Source organism: Podarcis vaucheri (assembly GCF_965113315.1).
Source record: "Podarcis vaucheri genome assembly, chromosome: 7".
Taxonomy (NCBI): Eukaryota; Metazoa; Chordata; class Lepidosauria; order Squamata; family Lacertidae; genus Podarcis; species Podarcis vaucheri.
This window is the reverse complement of record NC_138765.1, coordinates 35697242-35717963: the sequence shown is the minus strand read 5'-3', so window position 1 is coordinate 35717963 and position 20722 is coordinate 35697242. Positions and strand designations below refer to the sequence as shown.

General features: G+C 49.3%; 2 protein-coding genes across 3 annotated transcripts in view; one reads left to right on the top strand and one right to left on the bottom strand.

Annotated features, from left to right (window-relative positions):
• Window positions 1–48: 48 nt before the first annotated feature.
• On the top strand, window positions 49–6664 carry EIF3I (eukaryotic translation initiation factor 3 subunit I). Its single transcript, XM_082229545.1, has 11 exons — window positions 49–189; window positions 890–982; window positions 1313–1400; window positions 2169–2234; window positions 2717–2866; window positions 2965–3092; window positions 3780–3890; window positions 4655–4744; window positions 5874–5947; window positions 6127–6219; window positions 6333–6664. The coding sequence occupies exons 1-11, from the start codon at window positions 187–189 to the stop codon at window positions 6412–6414; spliced, it is 978 nt and encodes a 325-aa protein (XP_082085671.1). The 5' UTR covers window positions 49–186; the 3' UTR covers window positions 6415–6664.
• Window positions 6665–7718: 1054 nt separating this feature from the next.
• LOC309535968 (myotubularin-related protein 9-like) overlaps window positions 7719–20722 on the bottom strand; it is a 21252-nt gene continuing 8248 nt past the window's right edge. For both annotated transcript variants that reach the window (XM_082229508.1, XM_082229509.1), the window contains 7 exons: window positions 20463–20636; window positions 18892–19109; window positions 17818–17979; window positions 17441–17582; window positions 16675–16895; window positions 8813–8958; window positions 7719–8080 (listed from right to left, as the gene is read on the bottom strand). In XM_082229508.1, coding sequence (XP_082085634.1) covers window positions 7989–8080; window positions 8813–8958; window positions 16675–16895; window positions 17441–17582; window positions 17818–17979; window positions 18892–19109; window positions 20463–20636 — 1155 coding nt within the window. In that variant the 3' untranslated portion in view covers window positions 7719–7988. The remainder of the gene's footprint in view (window positions 8081–8812; window positions 8959–16674; window positions 16896–17440; window positions 17583–17817; window positions 17980–18891; window positions 19110–20462; window positions 20637–20722) is intronic.

The window sequence follows — 20722 nt, the reverse complement described above, 5'->3', positions numbered from 1 at the left end:
GCACCTGCCCGCATACGGGGAATACTCAAACGGAAACCAAGCTTTGGATGCATCTCTCTCACCTTTTCCTATCTCTATAATCCCGCTGCCGGGCTTTTCCTTCCGGTTTGATGCCGGAAGTGGATCCTCTGCCTTTTTCGCTCGTGGCGCCGTTCCTGTTCCCGGTGGCGTCTCTTCACCGCAGCCATGGTAAGACTCCCTTTCTCCCCCGCCGCCCTCCGGATTTATCGAATTAGGTTTCTTAATTGACCCGGGCGTTGTTTCGCTGCCTGTGCGCTTTACCTGTAGGCCTGTATAGGCCGCACTGCGGGTTGTTTTCATGCTTTTTTCTTTCGAGCCCTGCGCAGAAACGGGACGCGTGTCCGTGGGCGCGCACGACACTTTCGGAAGCCGCCACACCCCAAATCCTGGCTGCCTCCTTGTCTTGTTTATATTCTCCCCCCAACCCACAGACGCCGACACCCCCCTTTTATCCGAAAACCCGCCCCTTTCCTTGCTCGGTAGGTTTAAAAAGTAGTAATGGCCGAACTGTTTCCTCTACAAGGCAGAGACGAGGGAGACAGAGCGGCTTGGGGTGCTGTTGAGACGACAGTTTCCCCCTTCTTTCCCTCCTCGCCCTCACCCCCTTCTCTTGCCTAACCGAAATGGCCTTATTCAGAGAACTTCATATTGCAGACGCTGTGCTCGGAGACTTAAGTTGATTGTAGTTATTTGTGGTTTTAGTGACTAATGTTCAGCTCAGCAACTAAGCTGAGGAGCCACCTTATTTTTATGATTTGAAAGTTGTTTTAAACTTCTTTTAATGTTGTAACCCACCCTGAGACCTTAGGTTGAAGGGTGGGTAATTAATAATAAGGAATATGTGATTTAATAATACATTTCTTCACAGAAACCCATATTGTTGCAAGGCCATGAGAGATCAATTACTCAGATCAAATATAACAGGGAAGGAGACTTGTTATTCACAGTAGCCAAAGATCCGGTATGTTTTCCTTGAACTGTTCTTTTCTACACCTTTCTCACAGTTGCATCTTCTTGCTGCCTTTATAAAGTATACATTGTTGCCTGTTTAGCATATTATTTTCTCTTGTCCTTTTGAAGGCAAATATTTTGTTGTTTTGTAGTTAACCATATAAACAGTTCTCCCAGTACTTCCCCCTCACCAAAATTCAGTGCTAACTTGTTTGCTTCTCACAAGCCATTAAGTAGTCAATAAATTGTCCAAAATCAAGTAGACTAGAGGATGGTAATTTTGTTCTTGTCTTTCTGTTTTGGGTGCATTTTCATAATATGATTATTCTTCTTTTATCAGATTGTTAATGTTTGGTACTCTGTCAACGGGGAGAGACTCGGCACATACAGCGGACATACTGGCGCAGTCTGGTGTGTGGATGCTGACTGTATCCTTTGGCTTTAGAAATCCGTGTATTTGAGACCCTTTTTCAAGTATTAAGTTGAGATACTTTTGAGAGACTTTGCAGTTGGAGCGAACATTTCAGAGAGTAGTGGAGGCATCGCCAATATGGTGTCCTCTGGATATTTCTGCATTCCCTTCTCCCCATATCCCTGACCATTGATTGGCCATTCTTGCTGGGGCTGATGGGAGCTGAGTCCAGCAACATGGGCACTACATTGGCTACTCCTGGAGTAGTGGCTTGGCCTTACATTAATGCCGATGTTACTTTTGACCACTAATTTGAGGATTCTGGTAGAGTAGCTGCCTGTACCATCAAAGAGACAAGGGTCGTAGTGCTTGGCTTTCACAGACAATAACCTAATTCATCAGATGCATGAGTTCGACTAAGAGGCTAATGATTTATTATAAATACAAATATGACTTTGAACATATTAGCAGATGGTAAGAATAACCCTACAGAACACCTACTTTTTAAAGAATACAGATTGGTTAAAAGAAACTTCCTGGATGCTTAGATTCATATGAAAGATGTTAAGGTTTTGCCCCAGACACCTGACAGAAGTCACCCCAGAACTGGCCCTACTAAACATCTTCCAAGATAATAATAAACAAGCAAAAGGCTTGTGCAGTTGGATGAGCCATGTTTTGGAATTCATTTAGTATGGATACTTGAAGCTGTGCAGTAAGTCATATCCACCTCCTTCTGTAAGCTGTACATAATTGCGTTGGGGTTCCTTGACTGCTCCTATAGGGGACACGAGGCATGTGCTGACAGGCTCTGCAGACAACAGCTGCCGGCTTTGGGACTGTGAGACAGGTAGAACCTCAAACAAAATCTTTTGTGGAGTGATGGGAGCACTGTGTGTAGTGAGGCAGGGTGGAAGATGGCTGCGGCTGATGGGAATTGTAGTCCAGAACCTAATGGGTGCCAGGTTGGGAAAGGCTTGATTAAAAACCTATCAACCTGAGACTGACTTGGGAGAAGGTCCCACTGGAATTCATTTGGTCTTGCCTTTGGGTAAACGTGTGGGATTGAACTCTAAGCTTGGCAGGCGCTTATCTGGCAATAAGAGGTGGGCTGCAGCTCACTGTGTTTGCATCAGTAAGATACCAGCATCCAGCCTTAGCATCTCTGGTTCAAAAGCCTCTGGTAGCAGAGCTGGGAAAGCTCTCTGTCCCCAATAACCCTACTCCGGTGCCTGAGGCCTTGGAGAGCTGGTCAGAGCTGATGGACCTGGTATGCAGAGATTTTCACACCTTCCTTCAAGCTGGTTTTATATGTGATGTCTTTTGCCTTAGGGAAGCAGCTTGCTCTGGTCAAGACCAACTCAGCCGTGCGTACCTGCGGCTTCGACTTTGGAGGGAACATCATTATGTTTTCCACAGACAAACAAATGGGCTACCAGTGTTTTGTGAGCTTCTTTGACCTCCGTGACTCCAGCCAGATTGGTGAGGCCACCAGGTGGAGGGCTCAGGGTTGGGATGGGTGGCTGCCTCCCCTGCCCTTTGGCATCTCTGAATCTCACCCGGTTTTGCTTTGTCTGCAGAGGACAACGAGCCATACATGAAGATCCCCTGTAGTGATTCCAAAATCACTAGCGCTGTTTGGGGTCCCCTTGGGGAATACATCATTGCGGGACATGAGAATGGGGAGTTGAACCAGTTCAGTGCAAAGGTTAGTGTGGGTTGGAACTGTGAGCCGCAGCTGATAACCCATTGACAAACCACATCCAGCCACTTGGATGAGGATTCTTTTTTGTCCAATGTGCTTTGCAGTCCTGTTGAATTATGTTCATTTTCCCCTGACTTTTTTTTTTTTAAAGAGGAACTTGGATGAGTTGTTGTTTTTAAGTTTAATGTTTTGTATTATTTTTCTCTCTTTTATTGTGTAAGCTGTTTTGGATGGGCTTTGCTCAGAAATGCAGCCAAAAAATGCTTTAAAATAAATATCATTTACCATTATAACCACTTTCTGAGGTAAACTAGATAGAAAGGGAATGATTATCTGAAGGCCATCCCATGAGCTTCAGTTAGGGGTCACCAATTCTAACAGTTACCGTAGTAATTCTGTTCTGTAAAATTGGTGCTAATGACAACTGCTGTAACTGTAGTAGCTAACAATGTGAGCTGGTTGACATCTTTCACCTGAGCCCTTCCCTGTCTGCAGTATGGTGATGGTAATACTGTCTCATCTTACAAGATTGTATGAATTATTGACCCATATGTGAAATGCATCAAACACTGTAAATATGTTCTATTAGTGTTACTATTGTTGTTATATTCAGGACTTGAGAAAGATGTGGTTTCTCCCTCCATTGGTCTGGAGGTGCTCAGTTTCCTTCACCTCTCTTTCCTCTCTTAGTCAGGAGAGGTCCTCATGAACGTCAAGGAGCACACCAAACAGATCAATGACATTCAGACCTCTCGAGACATGACCATGTTCATCACTGCCTCCAAGGATAACACTGCCAAGGTGCGTCCTGCATCTTTCCCTGATTTGCCCTCTTAAGTGTGGAATTTGTGAGAGATTGTCTTGGCACTGTGTGTGAAACCCATTAGTAGCCACTGAGAGGTAAAAAGTTCACCCTGAAAGGAAGCTTCTCATACTCCCCATCCATGTTTTAGTTCACTAGGAAGTGCTGGAAGAGAAGGCTTTTATGAATAGGTTCCACTTCCACTGTTGGAGGCAGTACACCTCTGACACCCCGTTGCTAAGAATCACAGGTGGAGGGAGTACTCTTATGCCTGAGTCCTGCTTGCAGGCTTCCCATTTGGGCATCTGGGTGGCCACTGAACTAGATACGCCATTGGCCTGATCCAGCTGCCAGGCTCTTATGTTTGATATGGCACAAGAGTTGCTTGCACCAAGTATCAGTTTCCTGGTTTGGAATTGGTGGGACTCCTGTCTCAGCTGGCCAAAGGACTGTAGATTGCTTTAAACAGTGTAATAAATCAGTGCATGTCATAATGCACTATCAAGCAGAAGCCGCCCTCCTTGGCTTCTGAGGTCTGTTTTGTGCTTGCTGCAGCCACCGCGATGGGCTTCCTGCTGCCATCACTGTTAGGTGGTCTCTGCAGTGGCTGAGAAGTCTGCTTTGTGTGCTCGGCTGGTTAGACATGATGCTGTGGCATTCCCAGGGCGGGTGACTGGGACCTTTCCCAGGACTCTGATGCTTTGTGTCTTTAAGAGATGCTTGTGCTAAGAATGCTCCTGCCAATTCACTTCTTCCTCTGCAGCTGTTTGACTGCACGACGCTTGACCACCTGAAGACGTTCCGGACAGAGCGGCCAGTGAACTCCGCAGCCCTCTCCCCCATCTTTGATCATGTATGTTGGTGGGCCAGATGGGGCACCTCTCCCTTGTCCTGGGGCATCCCCACCCGTCCTCATAGCTAGACATTCATAGAATCCCAGAGGCTTGTGGAGGATCTTCCCATGTGACACAGAGATACTAGACTCTGTGTTACCTTTTGAATATATGCTGTTGGCTATGCATTGCCTCCTTTGCCAGCTCCACCTGGCTTCAGTAGGATTGTGTAGGTGTGATGTGAGAATACACTGAGAGGTGGAGGGTCAAGACTCAAGAGTGAAAGAGCAAGCAGGGAGCATTGGCTAGGCTTCCCTATTTCCCTACCCCTTGGAGACACTCAGGTGGGCCAGAGCTTAGAGTATTGATTATCATCCCTGTTGTCTGGTTGCTGGGAGAGTTCCTAGAATTCAGGTGGGCACTGGAACATCAGTATATTATTTATTTATGTATTTAAGTATTTATTTATTATTAAACTTATTGGTCGCTTTTTAAAAAACCAAAGTTACCCACAGTGACTTACAACAATAAATAACACATACATTAAAACCAGCAACAGGAAAAAACTCTGAAACACATTCATATTTTTTAAAAAGGCCCATTTTTAAAATGCCCCACCCACTGAAGGAGGTCACAGATAATTAAAAGCCAAGGGCCTGGTGGAAGAGACATGTTTTTTCTCTGGCACCTGATGGTATGTAATGATTGGGGGGTGGGGAGCATTCCACAAGCAGGGAGCCAGCACTGAAAAAGGCCTCTTGCATGTTGCCACCCTCCAGACTTCCTGCGGTAGGGCCCCATGGAGAAGGGCCTCCGATGATGATTGTAAGGTCTAGGTCAGCTCATATGGGGAGAGGTGGTCCTTGAGGTATTGGGGTCCTAAGACACACAAGACTCTAGCACTAGCTGCAGTTTCTGAAGCACCTTCAAAAGCAGCCCCATGTACAATGTATTGCAGTAATCTAATCTAGAGGTTACCAGACTGTAGTCAGAAGTTAGGCTATCCTTGGTCAGTATGTTTTGCTGTGTGGTAGAAAGCGAAGACATCATGTATTGGGCTCTGAGTCCTTGGTCCATTAACACATTACAAAGGAGTGTGTGACTGAGGTGTTCTCTCCCCACCCCCCACCCCCATTTCCTCTTTGGCAGGTGGTGTTGGGTGGTGGACAGGAGGCCATGGATGTGACGACCACTTCCACCAGGATTGGCAAGTTTGAGGCCAGGTGAGCAAATAATGGCTACTCCTATTCCTGCAAGGGGGTGATGGGGGCGATGCAGTCAATTCCCCAAGCAACCAGTAGGCAATGGTTACCTCTTCAGTGAGGTATGTTGAAGATATTCTCATCATCAAAATCTGGGCTCTGCTGCTTGTATCTCACTGCCTTTTCCTTTGTGGTTCTAGGTTCTTCCACCTGGGTGTTGAGGAAGAGTTTGGGAGAGTCAAGGGCCACTTTGGCCCTATTAACAGTGTCGCTTTCCACCCTGATGGAAAGAGGTAAGGGTGTCCATCTCCCTGCGTTCTAAGTGGGTGTGCATCTCACCAGGGTCAAATCTAGAACTACTGGAATTGAATCTATAACTTTGTTTCTGCTTTGTTTTTGCTTTCAGTTACAGCAGCGGTGGAGAGGACGGCTATGTTCGCATCCATTATTTTGATCCCCAGTACTTTGAATTTGAGTTTGAAGTTTGAACCAGCCCCATCCTCCTCCCCTTTCTACAGTTGCCTTCTGGATCTCTGTCTGTTTCTAAGGAGGTTTAGTGGAGATGCACAGACTGAAGCAGAGAACAGTGCACTATAACTGCTGCTGTGTTCTGGGGAAATGCGAGAATGTCCAGCTTCTTGTCTGTTCTTGGGAACAGCTGCTTCCTGCCATGCTTGGCATATTTATAAAAGTTATACAGAAGGAAATAATAAATCCTCACTCTTGTTTCCAGCTACAGTAGGAATGTGTTTGAATTTCTTAGCTGCTTATTTCTTTGTTACTCTTTTAACACTTGGTCATTTTTATGCAGATTTGTTGAAGGGGAATAGTTTACATGGGCCTTAGAATTTAGCCTTAGGATTTGGGTGGCCTTGCTGCAGAATTTTCCTTCCTTTCTCAAGATGCACATAACTCCCAGGGCATTTGTAGTAGTAGTAATGGTACTGACTGGATTTCTTACCCATCCTTCACCACAAGGTCCCGCAGCAAGTTACAACCGTTTAAAAACAGAATATTAAAATCAGTCAGAACAACTTACAATCATGGAGGAGAGGGCTGTCAATGGTGAGCATACCAGCCATGCCTATGCTGTACCTTCACAGCTGGAGGCAGCAATACTTCTGAACAGGAGTTGGAAATGGCAGGATAGGAGAGTGCTCTTGTGCTCATTTTCTGCTTGCTCATTCCCCATAGGCATCTGGTTGGCCATGGTGGGACATTGGCCTGAGCCAGCAGGCCTTACAATCAGAAGAATAGGACAGGTACTGTACTAAAAAGACACATCTCAGGTGTCCAAAAACCAGAATAAAAGGCATAAACACTGTTATTCTCTTGTTGGACCAAGTGGCCCAGCAAATGCCTTGCATGCAGAAGGGCCAAGGTTCAATTCCCCATGGCATTTCCTGGTAAAAAAAAGGGCCCTTGGCAGGAAAGTGAGGGAAGCTCTTGCTCTGCTGGAGACTTGCTCCCACTTGGAGTAGACCAAGCTTTCCCCAAAGTGATGTTTTGGACTCACAACTCTCATTAGCCTCAACCAGCATGAAAACCACTTGGAAGGGAAAGCTTGGGAGAATGGCCCTGGGCTAGATGGACTAACTCATGGCCTGATTCTGTAGAAGGACATATTCAACTAAGTTGTGATTCTGGAGGAAACTTCGTAGTTTGTTTTTAAGATCATATTCTGGAGGAAACCCCACCAAGCTCTTTGCCCACTTGCCAAACTTACCCTAGGCACAGGATTATTTCCTTGATGAGAAGCCTGGATAATTGGACTACACAAAGATCTGGAAACTTGTGTAGTCCAACATGAAGTGTCTTTTAATTGTCAGACTTTAGTGACCAGCTCTGTATCCAGTGGGGAAATTCTCCTATTTACAAATCACACAAGGGCTGGGTTCACAACATGGTTAGTGACCAGCACCATTTACTCTCCTTGATAGCTCTGTGCTTGCTGGTTTCCAGCACAGCAAAAACCAGGCTGTGGCTGATCTTTTCCTACCCAGTTCTTTGGTTTCTGCTTTTGAAATGGCTTGTGCTGCAGTCTGCTTTAGTGCCATCCCACTCAGTCTTCCTGTGTGGACTTCACTATTTTCTGAATTTCTCCCCATGCGTCATCTAGATGGTGGGATGAGCGGACCCAGCGGAGGAATAAGCCTGTAGGAAATTGTTAGATTAATATTTATATCCCCATATACAGCAGGTTGAAAAAGTAGTAATTAAAGATATTTCCTCTTCTAATCCCCTTCGACTCTGGGCTCTTGCTTTGATTGGGATGGTAGCAGTATTACCATAACAGTAATAGTCTGGAAGAGGAATAGCGAGTAAAATGCCGCAGCTGAAGGAATAGGAAAGGTATTTGGATATCCCAAATGGGCATGTTGTAGCATAATTCAAATCAGTCAGTGAAATTATGCAATAAAAGGTTAAACTGACAATTTGATTGCACCACAATTGCAAAGGACTAAAATGAAATGTTCTTTGAAACTCCAATGTATAAGAGAAATGGCTAAAGTTAATTAAAGTTTCTTTAAAAGGAACCCCCCCCCCCAAGTTGTCCACACACGATGGCTTTTTTTTTTTTTTTTTAAGTTTCAAGTCCTCACGAAGACTGAAAATTTGCTCTCACTGGGTTCCTGCTAGTGCAATGGGCCTTCCCCTACTCCCTCTATGCTTCAAAACAAGTTGGGGGAAGGAGAGAGGAGGTTTTTCCATCATGTAACCAGAAATGCTTGTGCTGATGAAACATTTGTTTTAGTGCTATATTGAATTCCTCTCATAATTCTGTCCTGATATGGTGGGGGGCTTGGGTTTGGTTACAGACCACAGAGTCCAAATAAAGCAAGTTGATGTCCCTATTTTGAGAGAGAATGGGCTTATCTATCCTACCTTGCCAGAGAAGCAAACTTTGCGGCTCCACCGATGGCCAGATAACCAAGGGGTTGAGTGCATAGAGCGGATTCAGGAACTCCTCCCCTTTGCTGTTCAGCCAGGGCCAGAGTGAGTGCGTCTTCTCCTTCACTTCACAGAGCTTCCTGCAGGGGGAGATGGTGACATTTTAGTCCCTCTTGCAGGGTAGGTCTGAGCTAGAACAGCCTTCACCAACCTCTGGAAGAAACCTTGTTGGTAAAGGCTATGCTAGAATGTGGAGAAGTGCTTAATAATATAATACACAGGTGCTGCACATGTTGAACTACCCTGCAGTTTGGGGATAGGAGCGGAACCCTGGAGGGAGGGTCTGGCTGGCTGGGAGGGTCTGAACCAGAAACTTGAGCACTCCTGCTAGGGCAAGGAGGGAGACCTTGTGGTTCCCACCAACAGCCAATGTGGCCATTGATAGAGAATGAAAGACGGCCGCGAGTTCCCCAATCCTATCCTGAGATCTACAATGACAATGAATCCTGAGATCTTGACAATAGAGAGGGCTGATGTGAGCAACTGCAATCGGATGTGCGTAAGCTGTTTTGTACTTCTAGCTTTTGGGTGCCCCTCCCATCTTGTGGCTGCATCTCTGTTTCACCACATGGGGGTTGCATCCGTAAGAACGAGTAACCATGAAAGCACGGTGGCAATTTCTCACCTGATGGTGACATTTCCCTGTGAAAGTAGATTGTGTGCGTGTGTGTTTTCTCTTTGCCTGTCGCTCTCTCCTATACACATAAAAATGTAAGGGTGTCACCACACAGTCTCCATTAGAGGATTTGTAGTGCCACACTACAAACCTGGTTTTGCATGAGGCCAGGATGGGAGAGGGGAGCAAAAGAATAGGCAGGTTTTAAAATGGTGGTTTTAAACAACAACAGAGGTTTGAATAAAGCAGGGGTGGTGGGACACAGGAGCTGTGTGAGGATGGGGGTTTGGGGGAGATGTAAAGGGAAGGATGGGGCTGGAGTGGTTGGCAGAGGTGTAGGTGGGGTTGGGGGATGTCAGGGAACTGACATCAGAGGAAAGGGAGTTGGTAGGGCTCCCAGAGACTGGGAGAGAGTCAGCAGCCAAAGCAGGGACAAGGAGGGGGAGCGAGGGGTCTCTGGAGGAGGATCTCAGTAATGCTGAGAGAGACGCAGCAGCCCAGGCAGGAAACAGCAGGGGAGAGAAAGGGGTGAGAGACACATCCAGCGAAAATAGCGGGGAGGTGTCAGAAGCAACTGCAGGGAGACCCATGCTTCGCCGGAAGCTGCCACGTCGTGAGTCCAGGAGACGCGTTTCCGTTAAGGAACTTCTTTGCTGGAAGCGCTTCCGCAGGCAGCCACTGTCAGACTCTACTAGTGACTAGAGCAGACATGTCTGAGGAGCTCTGTCACACACAGAGGTTTGTGGGGCCGCACAAACTCTGAAGGGGCACAATTTTAAGCACAAGCAGCTAATCATCCCCTGACAGCAGTCTGACAGTCTTTGTACGCTGCCTGTGCAGGAGAAAGCATCATGAGCAACCCAGCCGGAACCGGAGAGGCAGGGGTTGGAGCTGGTCCAAGCTTGGAAGAAAGGTATCAAGCTCTGGAGGTCCAACTTGCGCTGCAGACGGCGAGGCTCGAGGAGAGAAGGGCTCAGGATGCTGACAAAAAGGGGAGAACCACTCAGTTCCCCAGAAAGGTACCAGGATTGGTGCAGAAGTTTGGGGGGGACCCCAAGGATTACCATGCCTTTAGGACCGAGATGCAATATGCCCTGAATGTGCAGTTTGATGAGTTCCCTGATGAGGAATCGCGAGTTGCTTTCGTAATTGGGCATCTTGAGAAGGGGGCGCGGGACTGGGTTCGACCCCTGATGGCAACGCACAACGATATCCTAAAGGACACTATGAAATTCTTTCGTGCAATGGATATCATGTTTTCCAGCGATATTGAGGAAGGGGTGGTGCGCAGACAGCTAATGGCTTGCAAGCAGGGAAGCAGATCTGTCCGTGAGTACTGGACTGAATTTACCATGCTGATTCACAGATTGGGGTGGGATTTATCGGCAGCACCCATTCAGATGCTATTTGAAGAAGGTCTTTCTTCGGCTGTGAAAGACGAGCTGTCCAGGAGCCCCAGGGCGGTGTCTATGGATCAGCTGACCAAATCTGCGCTGACCATTGGAGCGCGCCAGGAGGCAAGAGCTTTGGAGAGGCGGGAAGGGAGAGGGGAACGTTGGAAGGAGTTACGCATTCCAGACATTCCTGAGCCAGCTTTCCTGCCGGCAGAGCCGATGGAAATCGGAACAGCCCGCGCGCGCGCAGTTTCAAAGCCCAGTGAGGGGGCGAAGAAGGAGGGAAAGGGAGCCCGGAAATGCTATCTCTGCCAACAGCCAGGCCACTTTGCCAGAGTCTGCCCCCAGAGGAAGGAATGGCAAGGGATGGTGGGAGCAGTTGAGGGGGGAGAGCAGGGAGAAACGGAGCAGGTAAAAGCCAACGCCTGGTTGCCACCGTCAGGGCACTGCAGCCAGGCCAAAGAGCAGTGAAAGTGCCCGTGCCAGAAGCTCCTCGACCTGCTCTAGTGATTGAAGTGTCGCTAGAGCTGCAAAATGGACACCCCCTAAAAATAAAGGCGCTGTTGGACTCAGGCAGCTCCTGCAATTTTATGAGCAAGGAGTTTGCTGCTGAACATCAGATACAGACTATCCCTTTAAGCAACCCCCTGCAGGTGACCACGATCGATGGCAGGGAACTGTTGGGAGGAGGAGTTAGCTTGCAGACCGTCCCAATGATAATGAGGGTGGCAAGGCACACAGAACTGATAGCGTTTAATGTGGCCACCTTGGGAGGCGCTCCCATTATTTTGGGAATGAGCTGGCTAGCCTTACATGATCCGCTGGTGGGCTGGCATCAAAGAGTGGTTTCCTTCGGTTCAGCACATTGCTTAGAACACTGCAGGGGGGAAAAGGGGTCAGCAGGGGCCCAAGCCACCCTGGCAGGGACTGAAGTAATGGGGAAGGGGAAGGTGCCACCACAGTATGCTGATCTCAGCGACGTATTCAGCGAGAAGGAAGCTGACCAACTACCCCCGCATAGGCCCTTTGATTGCCAGATCAATTTACTCCCTGGAGCACAGCTTCCTGTAGGCAAGTTGTATGCCATGTCAGACAGGGAAATGCAGGAGTTGCGAGCGTTCATTGACAAGAACCTGAAGAGAGGCTTCATCAGAGAGTCCAAGGCAGCGGGGGGTAGCCCAGTGTTTTTTGTGGATAAAAAAAACACGGACAAGCCGAGACTGGTATGTGACTTTAGGCGGTTAAATGCAGTGACAGAGCCGGCGGCTTTTCCTATGCCCAGGATTGATGATATTTTGACCAGGGTGCGGAAAGGAAAGATTTTTACAAAGCTGGACCTAAGGGGGGCGTACAACCTGATACGTATAAGGAAAGGGGATGAATGGAAGACCACCATGTTCACCCCTTTGGGGGCATTTGAATACCTCGTTATGCCTTTTGGATTACAAACAGGCTCCGCGTGTTTTCAAGCCTTCATGAACCACGTACTGGGGCCTTTGCTCTACAAGAATTGCGTGGCCTTCTTAGATGACGTGTTGGTGTATTCGGAGAATGAGGAGCAACATGTGAGAGACGTCAGAGAAGTGTTGAGCAGGCTGCAAGCCAACAGGCTGTGGGTGAAACTGGAGAAGTGTCAGTTTCATACCAAGGAGGTGGAATTCCTGGGGTACCGCTTGTCAGACAAGGGGTTGGCCATGGACCCCGGCAAGGTTCAAGCGGTGCTGGAATGGAAAACACCCAAGACCAAGAAGGATGTGCAGAGGTTCCTAGGGTTTGGAAACTTTTATCGTAAGTTCATCCGAAACTTCGCCCACCTGACGGCGCCCATCACGGACTGTCTCAGCAGTAAAAAGAAGTTTGTTTGGACGGGGGAGGCGGAGCGAGCGTTTGAGGAACTGAAAAGGGCCTTCGCCTCTGATGAACAACTTCTACATGTGGATTTACAAAAAAAGCTGAGGGTCGAAACAGACGCTTCTGACAGAGCCATAGGGGCGGTGCTTCTTCTGCAGCCGGGGAAGGAGGGGTCAGAGTGGCGACCGTGTGCCTTCTTTTCGCGAAAGCTGAACAAATCTGAGAGGAACTACACGGTGTACGACCGGGAACTTCTTGCGATTCATGAGGCCTTCCGGAGATGGAGGCACCTGCTAATTGGTGCACAACAGAAGGTGCAAGTGTGCACGGACCATAAGAATCTAGAGTATTGGAGAACTGCGCGAGTGCTCAACCAACGGCAGTTGAGATGGGCCCAGGAGTTCTCCAAATTTAACTTTGAGATTTGTTACGTACCAGGCCCAGAGAACGTTAGGGCGGACGCTCTCTCACGCAAACCTGAATATTTGGAGGGAGAGGGTGCCCCCGAAGAGACCCATGTCATTCCCGAGGACCGCTGGGTGTGTGGGGCGGCATTGGTGGGGCAAAGGGAACTGGTAGAGGGAACGGTGCAGGATGAATACGCCCAGGACAAACTCAGGGGTCTCAGGAGGGAGGGAGACAAACCCGGGGGTTTTGAGGAGAGAAACGGGGCGTTGTACTACAAGGGAGCGTTATACATACCTGAAGGGGAATTGAGGGAAAAGGTACTCAAGCAACTGCACGATAGCCCCACAGCAGGGCATTTTGGGCAACACAAAACCATGTGGCTGGTTACCAGGGAATTCTGGTGGCCCAAGGTCAGGGAAGATGTGCGGGAGTATGTGAGAGGGTGTGACCAATGCCAACGAGCCAAGGGGGAGAGGCGGGCACCGGCAGGTTTATTAGAACCACTACCCACGCCGGAAAGGCCATGGGAGGCAGTGGCAATAGATTTCATGACTGATCTGCCCAGGTCCAAAGGGAAAACAGCCATCATGGTTGTGGTAGACCTGTTAACCAAGATGGCCCACTTTATAGCCTGCTCACATGCGGTCACAGCGGAAGAAACCGCTAAATTGTTTGTGGAAAATGTGTTTAGGCTGCATGGCGCCCCCTTGAGGGTGGTTTCTGACCGAGGGAAACAATTTACTTCCAGGTTCTGGAGGAAGCTCATGAGCTTATTGCATGTAGAGGTGAATTTCTCAACTGCCCGTCATCCAGAAACCAACGGGCAGGCGGAAAGAGCTAATGGTGTCCTCCAGCAATATTTGAGGTGTTATGTGAATGACAGAGAGAATGATTGGGTGGAGAAGCTGGCGTTGGCAGAATTTGCCTACAACAATGCAGAGAACGTGTCCACGGGGATGAGCCCCTTTTTGGCTAATCACGGGTGTCATCCCCGAGCCTTCCCAGGGGGGGAAGGGGAGAACTGGAGCGTTCCAGCCGCAGAACAGTTCGTTGAAGAAATGGAAGCGATCCATCGCCAGCTCCAACTTAATTTAAACAGGGCGAAGGAGGCATATAAGAGGCAGGCAGACAAAACCAGAAGGGAAGGGGAAAGCATTAGGGTGGGGGACCAGGTGTGGCTGTCCACCCAAGGGTTACCATTCAAAGGAGGTTGTAAGAAGTTAAGACCCAAAAGGTTGGGCCCATTTGAAGTCACGCAACAGGTCAACCCAGTGGCTTTCAGACTCCGGTTACCGAACCACATGAAGTTGCACCCAGTGTTCCACAGGTCGTTGCTGTCACCGTATAAAGGGGACAGAGAGGGGAGGGTCAATAGGGGACCAGCTATGGAGGAAAAAGAACACAGCTACCATGTAGCGGAGATTCTCGATTCCAGGTGGAAGGGAGAGCAAGTAGAGTATTTGGTAATGTGGGAAGGGGAGCCGGAGTCGGAAAACACCTGGGTCAGGGCAGAGGATGTAGATGACGAGGTTTTGATTGAAACTTTTCATCAGAGATTCCCTCGTAAACCCCAGCCAGTGGCGAGGTTCCGGAGGGAATACTTCGCCACCACCGACGAAGAAGAAGAGTTGGAGGGGTTCTCTGATTCCGAGGTGGAGGAGGATTCAGCGAGTCGGAACGAAGACCGATGGAGGGAAATGTTCGAGACGTCTGAAGATGAAGAGGATTCTTTTCGGGGTTTCAGCTCCTCACCGCCCAGAGGAGAGAGTAGGGGCGGGGGAGAAGGGGGCCCTGGAGGGGAGGTGGATGTCAGGGAACTGACATCAGAGGAAAGGGAGTTGGTAGGGCTCCCAGAGACTGGGAGAGAGTCAGCAGCCAAAGCAGGGACAAGGAGGGGGAGCGAGGGGTCTCTGGAGGAGGATCTCAGTAATGCTGAGAGAGACGCAGCAGCCCAGGCAGGAAACAGCAGGGGAGAGAAAGGGGTGAGAGACACATCCAGCGAAAATAGCGGGGAGGTGTCAGAAGCAACTGCAGGGAGACCCATGCTTCGCCGGAAGCTGCCACGTCGTGAGTCCAGGAGACGCGTTTCCGTTAAGGAACTTCTTTGCTGGAAGCGCTTCCGCAGGCAGCCACTGTCAGACTCTACTAGTGACTAGAGCAGACATGTCTGAGGAGCTCTGTCACACACAGAGGTTTGTGGGGCCGCACAAACTCTGAAGGGGCACAATTTTAAGCACAAGCAGCTAATCATCCCCTGACAGGGGACAATGCAAGCAAGAGCACCAGCCTCTGCATTTGTGTTTGTGTGTGTCTGGATTTATACAATCACTCAACCTGCACAGGGATAGTTCTTTTTAGGGGCACCTACCACGGTGCAGGACGCGGGTGGCGCTGTGGGTTAAACCACAGAGCCTAGGACTTGCCGCTCAGAAAGTCGGTGGTTCAAATCCCCGTGACGGGGTGAGCTCCCGTTGCTCGGTCCCTGCTCCTGCCAACCTAGCAGTTCAAAAGCATGTCCAAGTGCAAGTAGATAATAGGTACCACTCCGGCAGGAAGGTAAACGGCATTTCCGTGCGCTGCTCTGGTTCGCCAGAAGCGGCTTAGTCATGCTAGTCACATGAGCTGGAAGCTATACGCCGGCTCCCTTGGCCAATAAAGCAAGATGAGCACCGCAACCCCAGAGTCGGTCACGACTGAACCTAATGGTCAGGGTCCCTTTACCTTTACCATGGTGCAGAAGTGCTGCCTTTCCTGCTCTTCACCTCCACCATGTGGCGCTGTAATTTATGAGAGCCAGTAACAATGCAAGAGTTGCATTGGAATGTCCCATGGCCTTTTGATTGTGTGAGCTTGCTGTGAACACTTGAGCTGTTGCCATCAAATTTTCTCCTAGCCCTGACTGCCATTAGATTGGAGGAGTCACAGTTCAGGAGCAGGACACCTGTATACCTTCTGGCAGTGCGGGGCCATAGCTTAGTGGCAGAAGTCTACTTTGCATGTAGACGGTCCCCTGTTCAGTCAATGGCATCTCAAGGCACAGCTGGGCAAGACCCCTGCCTGAAACCGTGGCAAGCTATTGCCGGTCATAGTAGGCCTGCCAGGCCTCCCCCATTTGGCCTGTGTGGCCATTTTGACCAAGCCTTGCCCACCTGCCCCTATAAAAATAAGAATGCCACTGGGCCAAAGAGGGGCTTGCAGGCCAGCAAAGCCCAGGGCACAGGAAACCAACCATCAGCTCTATGGTTTGAAGCCCTGACAATCACTGGGATCCTGTCCACTGGCATGTGGTAGAAATTTAAGGATCTGGTTAGCTGGCTGGATCCAGTTCCCCACCTCTGGTGTGGAGAGGACTGAGTTAGATGAGCCAGTGACCTGACTCTATAGGGCAGCTGCCTATGAAAACGCAAATGCCCAGTTCAAATCATTGGATGACATTTTGAAGACCTGGTCAAGCTGCTTGATGCCTGCCCCGCTGCTGAGCCTCTTGGCCTCTAGTCTCAGTATCGCTCTCCCAACTTTTGCCTCACCTTTCTTTCTCGTTGTTGCACAGGAAGGTGCCATAGGGAGACGCGTAGCTGTGCTCGAAGAGTGCCAAGAGGAAGCCCTCGTTGAACTCCAGTGATAAGGGAAACTGGCGCCCCAGTTGCCAGACGCAGTCAAGGAAGAGGAGGAAGGTGGGTGCCTCATGCTTGAGACGGACGTGGGAGTAGGCTGAGTGGGCGCAGCGGAGGCAGAACGGATGCCCAGCCTGGGAGGAGAGGAGGAGCAAGGAGCAGTGGGCAGGTGGGAACATAAAAAAGGGTATCACTAGTCCTTATGGCCTCCTGTGTGCATGCACAATCACATGCACACATGAATGTACATGTGTGTGATGGCCACACATACCTCTAGCACACAGGCTTGCTTGAATGGCTTTTAGCAGCCTTCACCAATTTGGTGGACTCCAGATAATTTTAGACTACAACTCCCATCAGGCCCTGCTAACACGGCCCAGTTCCCATCAACCCCAGCATTACACAGCCATGCTCTCTGGGACTGATGGGAGTTGTAGACTGACCTGGCAAAGATCCACCTTATAGAAAGATCTGTTCAAGGCTACCATATAGCCTTCAGAATTAGGAGCTAATGTAGCCTTCTCCTCTGTGGAAAAGGCTGGTTTATAACGAGAGTCAGTACATAAAGCCAGAGATAAAGGGTGTGCGGAGGATAATCCCATAGGATCTGAAGATGCAGGGCAGCAGGGCACCCTTCGGACTGAGCCCTGGCACTTGAAGCCCCACCCAGCGCAGGTACCTGTATCCACTCCCGTTCCAGCAGCCCCTGGAACCCGGCGAGTGTCCTGCAGTTGGGATCCAGGATGACCTGGGCAAGGGCTGTCACCAGCAAGGTCGTGTCCATTCCTTCGGCTCCATGCACCAGGACGCAGGCCTCCTCCCTGTAAGCAAGCCGCAGAATGCTCAGTAGCTTGGCACCACCCTGCCCAGTCCAACAGAAATGTGGTCCTGCTTGAGGGACCTTTCCTCCCGTCTTCTCACCCCTCCTTTCTAATCCCCCTTTCTAGTCTATTCTCTGCCTGCCTCTGCAGAGTTCATCTGAGCCCCTGTCGCCTCAGCCTGCTGCAGAGGATGGGAGAGAGGGAGGTGTCTGGGTCTCCCCGCCTGCATCAGTACCTGTCCATGCACTGGGCCGCAAGGCAGGCCGTGCTCAGGGCTTCCTTGACGTGATACAGCCATTTGGAGGCTTCTAGCTTGCTCAGCCAGCGGTCCATGTTGTGGGATGGGTCATTGCAAGCCTCCACCAGCTTGATGAAGCTCTCTTGGAGGGGACGACCCCTGGGGGGGGGGTTGGCAGGAAAGGAGCAAAGAGAGAGAGAGAAGGAGACTTGGTCAACATGTGGGGGATAAGCCATTCGGTGGCTACTAGCCATGAAAGCTACATTCTCCTTCCACAATTGGAGGGTGGATGCCTCTGCTCATCCCTACTTCCCTTTTTGCCGTGTTTTTAAAGCTCCATGTCTGAGTATTGTTGTTTTTTGTCTCTGAACTTTCCCTAGGAAAACCTGTGCTCTGCTGCTGAATTGGAGCAAATGGAATCAGGTTTTTTCATGAATTTGAGGCAGGTGGAGAATTAAGGACCAACACAGCCGCCTTTTACTTTTTGAGCTATTAACTTGTTTGGTTATAGATGGAGCTTTGAGGGGGTAGGTACTGTTGAAATCGTATTTTTTAAATTGTTGATCTGAAAGAATAAAAAAGAAATTAGTCTGGGACCTGGAGATATGTAATTTGATCCCAGGCCCATCATCAGTGATATTTCCTGTACTATCTCAGCAGAAGAAATTACCTGTAAACCAGGTGATGCCTGCAAAGTAGACAGAGCCACATAAGCACAGACCACACCCGGCTCTGCTTATTCTCCTTTGCACTTTAAGAAGAACATCCATCTCTTCTCTTGGGCTTTTTCTTTTAAAATCAACTTTTCTTTCAAAATCGGTTTTTCATTCCATTTGTGCCCTGGTATGCCCTGCTTGTTACTTTATTTCTCACATTCATACCGCACCTTTCCTGCAGGGAGTTTATACAAATGTGGTTCCCCATTCCCTGTTTTATCCTCACAACCACCCTGGGAGGTAGGTTAGACTGAGAGAGATGGTCACCAGCCCAAAGCCACCCACTCAGCTAGACGGTTGAGCTCTGATTAACTACTGCCCCATTTCATTTCTGGGGCCCAGAGGGCATGCTCACCTCTCCAGAGGCCGGTGAAATCTCTTCCAACCAGGATAGGCGCTCCGGTGCTCCGTGCCTCCCCCCAGCATCCTTGCCTGCTTGGCTGCCTGCGCTGACCTGGTCTCCAGGACAAAGCCGCGGTCCCCACCTGCCAGCACAGCGTGCAGCAGCAGTTCATCCTTCCCGCAGCGCTTCCGGTTGGGCCCCACCAGCGGTTGGCTGCTGCGGAGCATCACCTGCCAAAGCAACATGAAAAGGATAGTGGGGGCAAGGGGGCTTCTGTGGCGGCAGTGGAGCAGTTCTTTTCTGCTCTCTTGCCCTGCAGTGGCCGTTGCAAATCCCTGCAGGAACACTGCCATAGGGGCCAAGGGAGTCAATCTTTTCTCATCTGTTTTTAGTCTATTGCTGTTTTAGCTTTCTGGAAGTCTTAAATTATTGCTGTTAATTTTTCTCATTGATGATTTTATTTTATTTTTTGTGAACGACTCTGATTTTGTTTTGCTTTTACAATCAAGTGGTGTATAAATTCCATGAGGTGGTAATAATGATAATAATATCCTTTGCAACAGGGGCGGCTCTAGCTCAGTAGTAAAGTGCAGAAGAAGAGCCTGTTGGCCCATCTAGCTGGCATCTTGTTCTCACAGTGGCTGACCAGTGTCAGCCCTTCTGCGGTTTCCAGGAACTGATATTTAGAAGCATTTCTGCCTCTGGCTGTGGAGGCAGAGCACAGCCATGATGGCTAGTAGCCATTGATAGCCATGACCTCCATGAATTTGCCCAGCCAAGTTGGTGGCCCTCACTGCCTCCTGAGGGAGTGTGTTCCATAGCTCCATAGCTGCTTGAAGGAGTTTCCTTTATCTGTCCTGAATCTTCTCACATTCAACTTCGCAAGTACTAGTGTTATGAGAGGGGGGGAGTTTTCCTCTTCCCACTTTCTCCATACCATGCAGAATTATATAAATTCCTACCGTGTCGCCTCTTACTGAAAAGTCCCACCCGCTGCAACCTTTCTCCACAGGGCAGGCTCTCCATCCCCTCCTTGATCATTTGGGTTGCTCTTTTCTGAACCTTTTCAAATGCCACAGTATCTTTTTAAAGAGGATAGTCATTTTGCTTTCATGCAAAAGGTCTAGGTTCAGTCCTCTGATGGGGCTGGGAAAGGGCACCCCTGTCTGAAACCCCAGAGAGCTGCTGAGCTGGCTAGACTTTGCATCAGGCTCCCTTCCTGTATTCTTTCCCAGACCATAATTGAGCAGAGGACTATTTTCACTAGTGGACCAGTGGTCTGGCTCATGGCAAGGGAGCTTCCTAATGTAACTGCACGGCAGATTACAACTGTGCATCAGTTATGCAAGTTCACATTGCACCATTTCTTGCCTAATTTTTGCTCCAAAGGGCAGCTTACTAATTTATCAAATAAGTGACATGCTTTTTTTTTTTTTTTGCATAACTTGCTCAGCTTCAGACAAAACAGGCAAGCTTGTTTTCTGAAGCTCCGCCACCACCACTCGCCACCACAGAATAACACAAGAAACTAGGAGTGGGTTGTCTGTGGGAAGATGGGTACAGGAAAGAGACACTGGACTCACAGTCCCATTCTTTTTGTGGTAATAGCTGAGGATGGGGAATCGTCCCCCGTGACGGAAGCGGGCACTCTCTCTCAGGGCTCCCTCCTCCACTTTGGTTGGCACGATGACAACGGGTGGGTAGCTGGAGCAGGCCCCAAAATCCTCATTGACGTAGCTGAGCCTCCAGGCACCTGTCTGGGAAGTGGGTCAACGTCAGATTGTTTCTCGTAGCCTGCAAGGCAGAGGTCTGGAACTGCTCTCCTTCAGCCAGAAGGCACTGA